The following is a 12,614-nucleotide window of genomic DNA, read 5'->3' as shown; positions in this document are numbered from 1 at the left end:
ATAGAGTGCCAATTTTTGGGGGATCATCACTGAAAAAAGAAGCTAAAGTGCAACGTGTCTACTGCAGAGCAGAACCGCCTTACAGAACAGCACGTCTAGGCGACGCCACAATAATGTCAAAATCGTTTGCTAATTTAAAATAGCTCACCACCGATACTTCGAATATATTGTAATGCCCCCTTAAAGTGGTCAAAAATAGACACAGCCACCAGTGCACTTTCAATCACTTTATTGAACAAACTGTAGCAAAATAAACACATAAGCACATTCATACATTAGCCGCTCCGGCCACAAATAACAAGACTGGCTAACCTGAGCTAACATACAAATACACTCTCATTTGCTGATTCCCACGAAACTCAACAGCCCAGGCCCCGCCTTTTAAAGCCACACACATTCAAAGTCATAGATACTAGTGTGAAACGTGGCTCACGACCCCACGTGGACCAAAATAATACCTGCACCTCACGTGCATATAGCATTTATATAGCATAAAGCTTCAAAATATATATTTAAATAATAAAATAAACAGATGGTTGCTACTTCGTGGATTTTTGTCTATCGCAGGGGGTTCTGGAACGTAATCCTTGTGAGAAATGATACTACTGTACAGTATTTTGAAGCTATATCGCAGTTCACCCAACGCAACATCACTACATCACAGATTTTTTTTCATTGTTTGTTATTGTTCTTTTTATTGCTTGGCTATTGCGGAAAGCATATAGTGATCGTTTGTAATGGAATTTTCCACTGTACTTGCTGCAATGCTCACTTGTGGGAAAGGAGAGCCATAGTCGCCGGTGTTAGAGCTGCTGTTGGCCACAGCTTATGCTTTGACCCTCACATGCAGACTCACGTAGCTTGAGACAATTGCCCAACCTCCTTCCAGCTCACCACGTCACACGCAACCCCACCACGCTCCGCCTCTTAAAGGCACATATAGATGTCGGAAAGGCAAAACTTATTAGGCTTGAGGTCAGGGGATGATAGTGGCCATCCATCCATCCATCCACTTTCTGAGCCGCTTCTCCTCACTAGGGTCGCGGCGTGCTGGAGCCTATCCCAGCTGTCATCGGGCAGGAGGCGGAGTACACCCTGAACTGGTTGCCAGCCAATCACAAGGCACATACAAACAAACAACCATTCGCACTCACATTCACACCTACGGGCAATTTAGAGTCTCCAATTCATGCATGTTTTTGGGATGTGGGAGGAAACCGGAGTGCGCGAAGAAAACCCACGCAGGCACGGGGAGAACATGCAAACTCCATACAGGCGGGACCGGGGATTGAACCCGGGACCTCAGAACTGTGAGGCTGACGCTCGAACCAGTCGTGCACCGTGCCGCCTGATGAGTTTTTCTCCCTTTACACCCAAAGCAGTAAAGCTTCAATGGTATTTTTTTGCAGTGTGAGACGGGTTGTTGTCTTGCGTGAGAATAATTTGATTGCTGAAGGCACTGTTTGCTTTTTAAACCAGGGTTTAAAATAGGTCGGTTAGAAACTCCACATAGTTTGCCGAGGTCATTTTGACACCTTCAGGCATCCTATAAGGGCCTACGATCGTACTTGCTATTATTCCAGACCAAAACATCACCCCACCACCTCCTAGAACCTCAGAGAAACCATGCAGAAGTGTTCTAGTGTTGTTGTTACTTTTACAAGACATTTGACTACATCATCACAAGGATTCTTATTACGCATGAAAACTGTGACTTAATAATGTGCAACAACCTTCTTTTGCAAGTCTTATCTGGGGAAAGTAATTATCAAACCTGTCTGAGTCTGATATATGAAATAGACAGAAGCAGTAACATGCAAAAACGTTCACAGAAAAAACTAAAACTTTTAATTTGACCTCAATCCTGCATGCACAATAATGTGGAACACTCTGTAAATGTAAATGACTTTCCGCCCAACTTGAATCTAAGCATTTGAAACTTTATTATCTTTCCACTATAAAAAGTACGAGTCACTGACAAACCTTTTGCAGCATACCAGGAGAAAAGATGGAAATGCTGAAAATACATTTAACCTAAAAGAAAAAGGCCAAACCATCCGGGCCTGTGTAGTCGAACACAAAGCTATTATTCTGTTGTATGAATGCCAATAGGTGGATACACGTTAATTATATCTTCCGCCGTGTTGTGGAAGTGCTGCCTGTCAGTATATGTCACTGGCATCCTGTAGATGGATGAACAAAGATTCATAAGATGTCAGTTCTAAGACATTTTCTTTAGTCAATAAATTGTGATCCCCATTCTTAGCAGGAGTTACGTTCCAAACCCGCTCACTATCGGCAAAACTCTACAATATAGAGACCATATTAAAAGCAATTATCGTTTAAGCCTTAAATACTCATCCCACGTGTTTATAAACTTCTTAAAACACATTGTAAACATATTTAAATGCACATCTTTTGATATACAGTATATGAGTTTGATCCTAAAAATACCCCTCCCACACGTAATCACATTGAAACTTAAGCACACTACTCATAGCACTGTAATCATATTTCAACATAGATTGATGAACCGCAACATAGACCATTTATTGAGGAGAAACTATAAATAATAATCATAATAGTAAATCATATTTACATAGCTCCTTTCAGGACACCCCAGGACGCTTTACAGATTAGACGGAAAACAAAACAAAAACAGGACAAACTAACAGCATTTTGAAAGTGGCTAACTATGGGCCAATAGCCTGGGCAAACAGGTGGGTTTTGAGCGCTGTTTATGTGTGAGTCCAGGGTCGGGGCATCACGTATCTCAGAGGGAAGGGCGTTCCAGAGGGTGGGGGCGGCAACACTGAAGGCTCTGTCTCCAAAGATGTGACGACTAGTGCGGGGGGATGGTGAGCAGACCCATGCTTGAGGACCGCAGGCTGTGAGATGGAGCATATTGGTGAAAGTCCAATATTTTCAGAAGGAGTGGAAGATCCCATTACGGTAGTCCACAGAGCTGGTGATAAAGGCATGGATGAGTTTCTCAGCGATGGTTTTGTAGAGTGATGGCCAGAGTCGAGAGACGTTTTTGAGGTGGAAAAATGCCAATTTGGTGGTAGATATAATGTTTGACTGGAAGGAGCGGGTGGAGTCCAGGATGACGCCCAGGTTGCAGACTTCAGGGGATGGGGAGATATAGGCACCATCTACTTGGAGGAGAGAATCCCTGACCTTACGGAGCAGCGCCTTTGGTGCCACAACCTTGAGCTGTTATCTCGGTGTCTGGTTTTGGTAGATTTAATGACATCCATGATTTTATTTCCTGTAGGCAGTTAACGAGAGACCAAGGTGGAAGGAGTAGTGCTGATACAGAGCTGAGTATCATTTGTGGAACAGTGGAAACAGTGTAGATGGTGAAAAAGAGGGGCCCAAGGACTGAGCCTCGAGGCACGCCTCGATTTATTGGGACAAGCGGGGAGCTGAAGCTGTTTATAGTTACAAACTGTGTCTTGTTGGCGAGATATGATTGAAACCAGATGAGAGCAGTCCCGGTAAGGCCAAGGTGGTCGGGAGGTGGTTGCGAAGGATGAAGTAGGAGACAGTGTCAAAGTCGGCTGAGAGGACAAGGAGGATGAGTAAGCTGATATGGCCGGAGTCTGTAGCAATGAGGAGGCAGTTTGTGATTATCATAAGATAGAGCAGTACTGTGATGTTCTCTTTTTGCGGATTGTACCATTTCAGAGAGTTCGTGGTCAGACATATGCGGATGGATTTGGACTGCTGTTCCAGACCCACCCGCAGTAGGTGAAAATCCACGATATTGAGAGACCATCAAAAAAAACATTTTTTTAAATATAGTTTTACACCCTACTGTTTAAGTGACACATAAAAGAAAATAGTTAAAGATGGTATATTTGAACACCAAAATGTTCAGTCAAACCATATTATTTCATCAAAGTCTGATAGCGTAATGCTAACATATAATGCGAAACGCCAAAGACAGGCGTACAGAAGTTAGCATTATTGTTACGGTAATTATAACCTTTCAAACATGCTACTTTATCACACATGGAGCAGCAACACATACAAACAGAGCATACAACAATACTCAGTCACAGTCTCTCCACTCTGTGGGAAAAATGACTATTAGAGCTTAATAAGGGAGCTTCTCTGCCTTTTCATCTTGCTCTTCATAACGCTGCATGTCTTCCAGTAGACCTCAGTACATGTTGCAGCATAACGTAGCACTACATTGAAGGCATGTGACCCCATATTCGGACTTGCCTGGTATACCATAAAAACCCATATAAAACAACTGCTGAAAAATCTGCAATATAGCCACTAAACACTGAAACCATTTTCGGACCAATCAAGGGAAATTGGATCATTTCCTGGTTGGGAATCGCTGCTCTTTTGTGATGATGCATGAAAGCAATGTATTAAGACAGATTTTATGTGTGTAAGGTGTGGACTCCATGGCACACTATGAGCAGGCACTGCGTCAGGTGCGCTACAGGAACTGGCAACCTGCCACCCTGACTGAGAGAAGGTTTCGACTCACCTGCTCGGAACTTAACGGCCGTTACACCAGCAATGAATTCATCTTGGAGGTTAGCTCTGCTTTTTTCTCTCCCTCTCCACTTCCTTTGAGGACATGCTCCTCTTGATCCCAAATGAGTATCCATCCTCCTTTTGCTCAAGTGGCTTACGTATTTGCAGTGTCCCCCTTCCATAAGACTCACTTATATTGCCTTTTGCTGCATTGGCAATCTCTACAACCTCAAGTGTTCTTGTGTTTGCACTTCAGGTGAGTGTTCTTCACCACGCAAAGCCCGTGGAGCATGTCAATCATGCGGCCCCTCAGCCGCAGTACATGAGACCGGTTCATCACCCACTCATGATACACACTCCTAATTCCCACATGTCAGGTAAGACTGTCTCATAAGGTTAAAACTAGGGCTGCAGCAATTGAATATTTGAATATTTGACGATCATACTAAAATTTGTATTGAACAATCGGGTATTCGGATAAATTATATTTTTGCTTAGTGAAAGAACAATTATGAATACACATGAAAAAAAATAAGCCATTTCACTTGAAAATGAATGGCCAATTATTTTTTCTTTTTTTATACAATCAACTGTTTTATTTCTTAAATTCACATGAGCAGAAAACTATATTGTTGTCGAGTAATATTTTCAGTGAGGCAATTTCAGAAATATAAATAAAACACATATTTCAGTTTAACCTTAGCATTTTTTGTAAGTATAAAAAAAATTTTAGGCATTAATTGAAAAAAAGCATAAGGAGTCTGTTGTGCAACTTCACTTGAGCGCTAGCATTTTAGGATGTGAAATAATACTGTAGGCTCGTGGCTGCGCGTTTAAGAGCTTAGACCAGAATAACTGAACTAAAGTGAAGATGAAATTAAATGAAGTAAATTTTTTGACAAACTCACAATCATTTTTTTTCACCAACAGTACTTGACGCAAAATATAGCCGCTTTCAGCTACGACGCGAGTGCACTGGCCTTGTGTCTCACGGTGCTTAAACCGCTGAGCAAAACTGTCCCTGAACTAATATGACAAGCACCCTGAATGAAGTCGCATTATAGTCACACACATACTCTACTTGTCACCATGGTAATAAACTGGCCACACATTTGACGCTAGTCATAATTAACCTTAACCCTTAAACCTTGGCCCTCTGCAGGGCTAATGTTATGTTAGTAAACCGCTTTAATGTTAAACTCACTGATTTGCGCGACGTTCATCTTGGCTCTTCCACCGCATTGCGTGTGTCGTGCTCGAGCGACGTGTGGCGCCACCGGTGTTGGCCTTTCTGATCAGTCTGTAATGCTCCCACACTTTTTGAATTTTGTCTTCTTTTTTCGCATTTGTCTTCTCGTCGTTGCCATCTTCTCCTTCTTCTTTTGATGTGTTTCACGGAAGCTTGCAGACTACTGCGTTGTCGCCATTTATTTCACGCTCCTTCAATCGGCACACACGCTCCGCTTCCGCCACCTTCTCTCGCGTTGATGATGTAACCCCTTGGTGCTACGCTGTCTGCTCTGTTGAGCTTCACATTTTAAATCTTTCCTGCCATTAACAGGCAGCTACTGTATATACCAATAGTTTCAAATTGGGTAGGCTGGCAGTGAATGAGTAAAATAAGCAGATCCCCTAGGCAGAAAAAAATCCTTGAGCATTTTCTGTCCCCGAAATACTTGAAACATCCGAGTCCTCGTTGCAGTCCAAGTTGAAACCTTCCAAAAGGATGGCGTTGTAACTGTTAGACTATCGTGCTATTTAAAAAAAAACAAAAAACAAAAAAACACACGCACACAAAAACAACCCAAAAAAAAAACAAGCCAAAACTGATGATTATACAGATATCCCAACTGTACTAAAAGCCATTGTGCACATTTTTTAAAATTATTTTTATACCCCATTAACAATGTCTCGACTTTAATGCTGTTCTGAAGGACATTTCTAAGTGACCTCAAATATTTGAACGGTTATGTGTGTCCAAAATAATTCCAACTAATACGTGAGTTTTACTTCATGTTGTATTGTACAGTATATAACATCTGAAGTGCTGCCCAAATTGATTTACAGTTCCTGTTGGACCATGAATTTTATTGATTGACTGATTGATTGATTGATTGATTGTCAAATGGCAACAAAGTGGCAAAAAAACCTTGACGACAAAGTGAGACAGATTTGTTATATTTTCATTATTATTATTATTATTATTATTATTTACTAAATCGCCCATGTCAAAAAAAGGATTCTGAACCATTTTACAGCTCCTGTTGGACTTTGAAGTTTGAAATAAGTGTATGTTTATTTTGTGATTTAATTATCCATCCATCTATTTTCTGTACTGCTTATCCTCACTAGAGTCACGGGTGTGCTGGAGCTATCTTTGGGCGAGAGGCGGGGTACACCCTGAACTGGTCGCCAGCCAATCGCAGGGCACATAGAAACATACAACCATTCGCACTCACATTCACACCTACGGGCAATTTAGAGTCTTCATTCAACCTACCATGCACGTTTTTGGTATGTGGGAGGAAACCGGAGTACCCGGAGAAAACCCACGCAGGCACGGGTAGAACATGCAAACTCCGCAAAGGCGGGGCCGGGATATGAACCCCGGTCCTCAGAACTGAAACGCAGATGTGCTAACGATAACTGGTTAAAGAAGCAATGCCATTGCTAATATATTATCGGTTACATTGTTCAGCAGTACCGATTCTGAAGGGCCTTGGCAGATTAGACTGACATCGGAACACATAGAGCTTGAAATTTGATTATACAAAAAAATCTAACATACACGTACTGGAAGCAGACCAATGAGGTGCTACAAAATGAAGAGAAATGACTGTTGAGAATAAAATAATGCAATTTCATGGGGAAAAAAATATTAGAATTAAGGTTGTAAATGTAGGTCAGTCAGTGCTTCTGATGGGGTTGAGACCAGTGTAAAAACAGATCTTTTTCTTCTTGTCCAGGACCAGCACCTGCAGCTGCCACAGTTGTTATTGTGGTCTGCATCGCCGCCCTGGTGGTGATCGTGGTCATTGGCGTGTACAGAATCCATGCCACTCATCAGGAGAGCTCCAGAGAGCAAGAGGATGCCGGGAAAGGGCCTGAGGTGGACTGGGACAAGTCGGCACTCAACATCACTGTAAACCCCATGGAGGTAACTCAGTTAACCTAACGTCAAACAATGAAAAAGTATTTGTACTTCGTTAATTCCCACCACAGCAAAAAAAAAAAAAAAAAAAAAGTTTTCTGTCACATGTACAGTATGGAAACAACATTCAAGCTTTTCACCCCCCCCCCCCCCCCCTGCCCCTAATCCAGAGTGTGAGAGGAGCTCATGCGCTTAGTGAAGATGCGAGTGAAGAGCTGTGTAGGGAGGAAGAATACGAGGATGAAGAACATGTGGGAGGAATGCCAAATGCAGAGTCGGATAACAGCGATGATGACGAGGATGAGGAGGATGATGAGGAGGTGGAGGAAGAAGAGGGGGAGATGGAAATGGCAAAGGAGAGGAAGCTGAAGTGGCACAGGTCCTCCATAACCTACTGACCACAGAAACACGCACACATAAGATTGAAAAATAGGTCTGCACATATACTGTACACACTGCGCTCTCTCTTTCTTCCGGTTCTTGCTTTACACACACACACACACACACACACACACACACACACACAAACACACACACACACACACACGCGAGCCTTGCCATTATTTCCAATCAAACATTTCCCCCTGCTGGGCAAAGTTTTAACTACAGTCCAACTGGTATTCATGATTTACATAACATGAACAAAAAGAAGGAAGTCAAAGCAGTCTTGTGTTATTACTTTTGCATTTGCAGGGTTCCAGTTCAACTGTCATGAAACATGCATGGCGTTAGAGTGCATACCGTAGTTCTGACCCAAACATATACACAAAAAGTTGGGGACTGGGCTTTTGTGTGAGATTTCAGGATTAGGGGTTGCAGCAATTCGTAGACTCGCTGACAAGTAGATCATCATCAGATCATTTGAAAGCTTGAAGTCGACTAATGTCTAATCAAGTGGGGGCGTTTTGTTTTTTTGTTCATATGGTCTCAATCGGGCACTTTACAGAGGACTTTCAACTCTTCTGATGCTGTCACCTGAGTATAACGCGCTGCGGAGTAGCGGAATGTCCGGACAATAAGGCGGCACAGTCTTCTCACATCCGTGCGGGTCAGAGAGTACGAAAATAGACGAGTGTAGGGTGAGAATAGCAGTTAGCCTCGCTAGCTTTGGGTATTTCGATCGCTGCTCGTCTTAAAATATTCATACCGACGGGACTGGGGGCGAGGAACGAGGGCAGCGGTGCGAAGTGAAGCTCCGTCTTTCTCGACAAAATGTTACGTTCAATAACGCGCGGGCAAGAACTGTGTGATCATAACAACTTCATTCCTATTCACGCTTGTGTCCCTTTACGACACTGTGCCGTAAAGGCCTGTCGCCGTACGACGTACTGGCATGTGGAAATATTTGACCAAAAATTGGATCATGTAGCACGGTCACTTGCAAAATACGCAAGTCCATCCGCAAATATAAGGAAAGCACAAATGAAATACAAAGGCTGAAACAGAGAAATGTTTAATTTTTTGGGAGCCCGGCCACAATGTCACGTCTCGCACGCTATGGAAGGCAAGAGAAAAGAAAAATAGAAAGAAAAAAACATGCGCAGGGCTCCCACTAATTACAGCAAGTACAATTAGCATAATGATGAGTGGTGTTTTGAATCTTTTGTTTTTACACATTTCTGTGCTGCTCCGTCAAAATATGTCTTTGTCTTGGCTTTCTGAACTGGTCTGTGGCACAAGTGTGATGTGCTTAAAAAAATATCAACGACGTCATCGATTAAACGACTTCAACTCTATGCTAGTTATCACATTATATATATTATATATAATATATATTATATCTATATTTATAGGTGGACTTGATTTGACCTTCTCGAAACTTTTGAATGTCCAACTGTTAAGTGTTTTAGTGGTTTTTGCACGACAAGGAGCTGAAGGGCAAAAGTCACTGTTTAATCCATGAAAAATTCCAAGCTTGTCCACTTCTTTCCCTTTCTGTGACTCTTCCAGTCTCTCCATTGGAATCTGCCGATGACACTCAAGGCTCAGCGGCCACTTTCTCTCTGAGAAAATCCTTTTGAAACATCACGATGGCGACGCTTCGGACAGGAAGTGGCCCCTGAGCTTATACTGTCATCAGCAGGTTAGAACAAAGAGACTGGAGGAGTCACAGAAAGGTCCTTGGAAATGTAAAATTTGGTGTGCAGATTTTTAAAGAATAGCAAGTTGTGCAAAAAGTACTGAGGCATTGAAATGTTGGATGTGTTCATTCAAAAGTTAAGAAAAGGTCAAATGAAGTTAACTATGAATGTCATCCTGAAATTTCACCCGAATATACGCCCAACATCTCTAACTTTTTGCGAGTAGTGTATTTGATATTTGAAATGAAATGCATTTGGTTCCAGATTACTTTTGTAGCGTTTATTTTTTTAAGGTTGTAATGGAAAGAGAATGACTACATATCCATATGTAAATTGTGTTTATTTACAATTGCACACATTGTAGGGAAGCCTCTTGTTTTAGTTAGTCTTTGCACTGCTGTATTCTCTCCTTCAACGTGACACAAGAGATGGGAAGTAGCTAAACAGCTTTTAGAGTAGTTTGTAACAGAGTTGTCAAGTTAGTGCGTCCTTGTTTTCATCTTTAGCTGAAACCTGACACCCTTTGTGCACTTATCTAGGAAACATCCAATTGCATGACTACTAGTAAAGAAAAACGCACTTCTTCTTTTTTTTAAATTCTAAAACATCGTGATTTACATGAAGGACCTAACAGACACGACTCCAGTGGTGCCTTGAGATACGGGATTACTTTGTTCCACGAACACGCATGTAACTCAAAACACGTCTCTCAAATCAACTTCCCCCATTGAAATGAATGGAATTGCCATTGATCAATTACAGCCTCCTCAAAACAAAACAAAAATGTGTGTTTTTTTTTTTTTTTTTAATTAAGAACGCTAGAACTTTATAATATTGTACTTTATAAAGACATACAGTAATGACAGATAAATAGAATGTTAAGAAATTAAATGGTTTTTGCTACATTTTTTGCTTCAATTCAATAGACATTGTGTTAGTCCTTGTGGTGTGCGCGCCTTGGCCATCTGAGGACAGTATAATACCGACATGAATATAATTGGAGATGGTCACAACTCTTCAGTAAACTGCAGTAATATTAGTGTTTTTTTCCCCCGAGGGTAAAGAATATACTGTATGCCTGTGAGTAATGTTATATTATCAGTCTACAGTGTCTGTGCTGCTCCACCATTTGTGTTCAAATATCCGTTGCTTAGAGGGTTTTAACAGCGTGACACTGATGCTTCTCGTGAGCCCATCTAAAGCGTTTTGTTATGTGGGTATTTTGAATACATGTGTAATTCTTCATTTAGTTTGACAGTAAAGTTCATGTGGGTGTGGCAATAAACAGCTTCAAGCCTCTTTTTTGGGGGGAGAATTGTTCACGACCTGCCAAACTGCTGCTTGTGGTGGAGATGAGTCAAATTGAGTTCACTGCCGCCTATCGAAAAGAATTTTGCGTGCAAGTCAAAGCCAAACAAAAAACAAAAAAAATCAGCCCAACGATGGCTCGTTTCTGGAAAAACTCAGAGGTCAGGTCACTCATATCTAAAGGCACCACTGTATGTTCCGTTATCTCTTAGCTTCTTTGGTTTATCGCAATTACTTTGATGCTGAAATGATTATCATAATGCCATCAGGTATTAATCCAATAATGTTGTTGGGGCGGGGGGGGGGGGGGGGGGGGGTCAAAAGGGCAGAAGGCTGCTGTTCTAATGTAGTTTGTTTTGTTAGCAGATGTAAAGAAAACGAGATCATAGTTGTTCTCTTCACTTTGAATTCCACTACAGTGCCTCCAAGAAAGAAAACTCCTAAAAGCAGTTATATTAATCTTATTATTAATAATGTTGCTTTACTCCCCACCAAATATTAACAAGACTTCTCATGAGAAGTGCGTTTCCCTATAATATCAGAAGAATCGGTCAATAAATAACCGCAACCTCGTCATTAACCACTTCAATAACTTTAATGGGGATTTCCATACCATAACAATCCAGTCTCAGAGTCATTCTCCTCTCTCTTTGATTCCTGTTGGCCTGGTTGTGATGTCATCATTGTGAGACATTTGTCATGTTTTCTGCTTCTGCCAGAGCAAATAACTTGTTTACATACACACGAAGCAAACCTTGTAAAGATGGAGTTATGAACAGTTCTTTTGTATATTTGTGTTTTTTTTCCTTATTTGTAAACAAATGGTTGAGATTCTCCCTCTGTAGTGGTCATCCCACTGTTTTCTGTATATTGACCAATAAAGACTTTAGAATCTATACATGTATGCCTCGCTCTTTTTGTCATGTAAAACAATGTCAAATAGGCCCTGCGATTGACTGGCGACCAGTCCAGAATGTACCGTATGCCGCTTCTCGCCAAAAATCTACGGTAGCCTGGAAGTGCAAAACAATTTGACAAATTGCGAAACACTTTCACATTTCAGAAAACAAATTAACAAAAGCCGAAACATTTATTGCGAAACACTTTCACATTTCAGAAAACAAATTAACAAAAGCCGAAACATTTTTACAACAAATTTACAAAAAAATTAAACACTTTTACATTTCAGAAAACAAATTCAATTCTCCCCAACATCCTCTCTCTTTAACAACCTGCTTCATCCTTAACTCTTACTTTATACTTTTTTTTTTTGGTTCAAGAAATGTGATCAAGTACAATATTTTGTATATATATATATATATACAGCATCAAACACATATACAGGCTGGGCTTATGTACAATCGCTCAATGTGTGGGTGTGCGTCGGCAACTCTTATTTTTATGCGATGGTTCGGTCCAGTCGGATTCGACCACGTTGCGCATTAATAGCATTTATATTAACGCCGCCACACTTAATAAATCACATACTTCCTTTACCGTCTGGAAGCAGCAGTGTGTGTTTTACAGCAGCCAATCATCAGCGAGTCAACATATTAATTAGCCAGTAATATTGG

At 41.2% G+C, this 12,614-nt stretch overlaps 1 protein-coding gene across 2 annotated transcripts in view; it reads left to right on the top strand.

Moving 5' to 3' along the window:
* The window catches only part of clstn2a (calsyntenin 2a), a 158,036-nt gene extending 146,106 nt beyond the window's left edge, over positions 1-11,930 (top strand). For both annotated transcript variants that reach the window (XM_061694114.1, XM_061694113.1), the window contains 4 exons: positions 4,414-4,559; positions 4,757-4,877; positions 7,467-7,657; positions 7,822-11,930. In XM_061694114.1, the coding sequence (XP_061550098.1) occupies positions 4,414-4,559; positions 4,757-4,877; positions 7,467-7,657; positions 7,822-8,049 (686 nt within the window). In that variant the 3' untranslated portion in view covers positions 8,050-11,930. The remainder of the gene's footprint in view (positions 1-4,413; positions 4,560-4,756; positions 4,878-7,466; positions 7,658-7,821) is intronic.
* The last annotated feature ends 684 nt before the right edge of the window (positions 11,931-12,614 follow it).

The sequence above is a fragment of the Phycodurus eques genome, chromosome 13 (assembly GCF_024500275.1).
Source record: "Phycodurus eques isolate BA_2022a chromosome 13, UOR_Pequ_1.1, whole genome shotgun sequence".
NCBI classification, from domain to species: domain Eukaryota; kingdom Metazoa; phylum Chordata; class Actinopteri; order Syngnathiformes; family Syngnathidae; genus Phycodurus; species Phycodurus eques.
The sequence above is the reverse complement of the archived record's forward strand: the minus strand, read 5'-3'. Positions and strand labels throughout refer to the sequence as shown.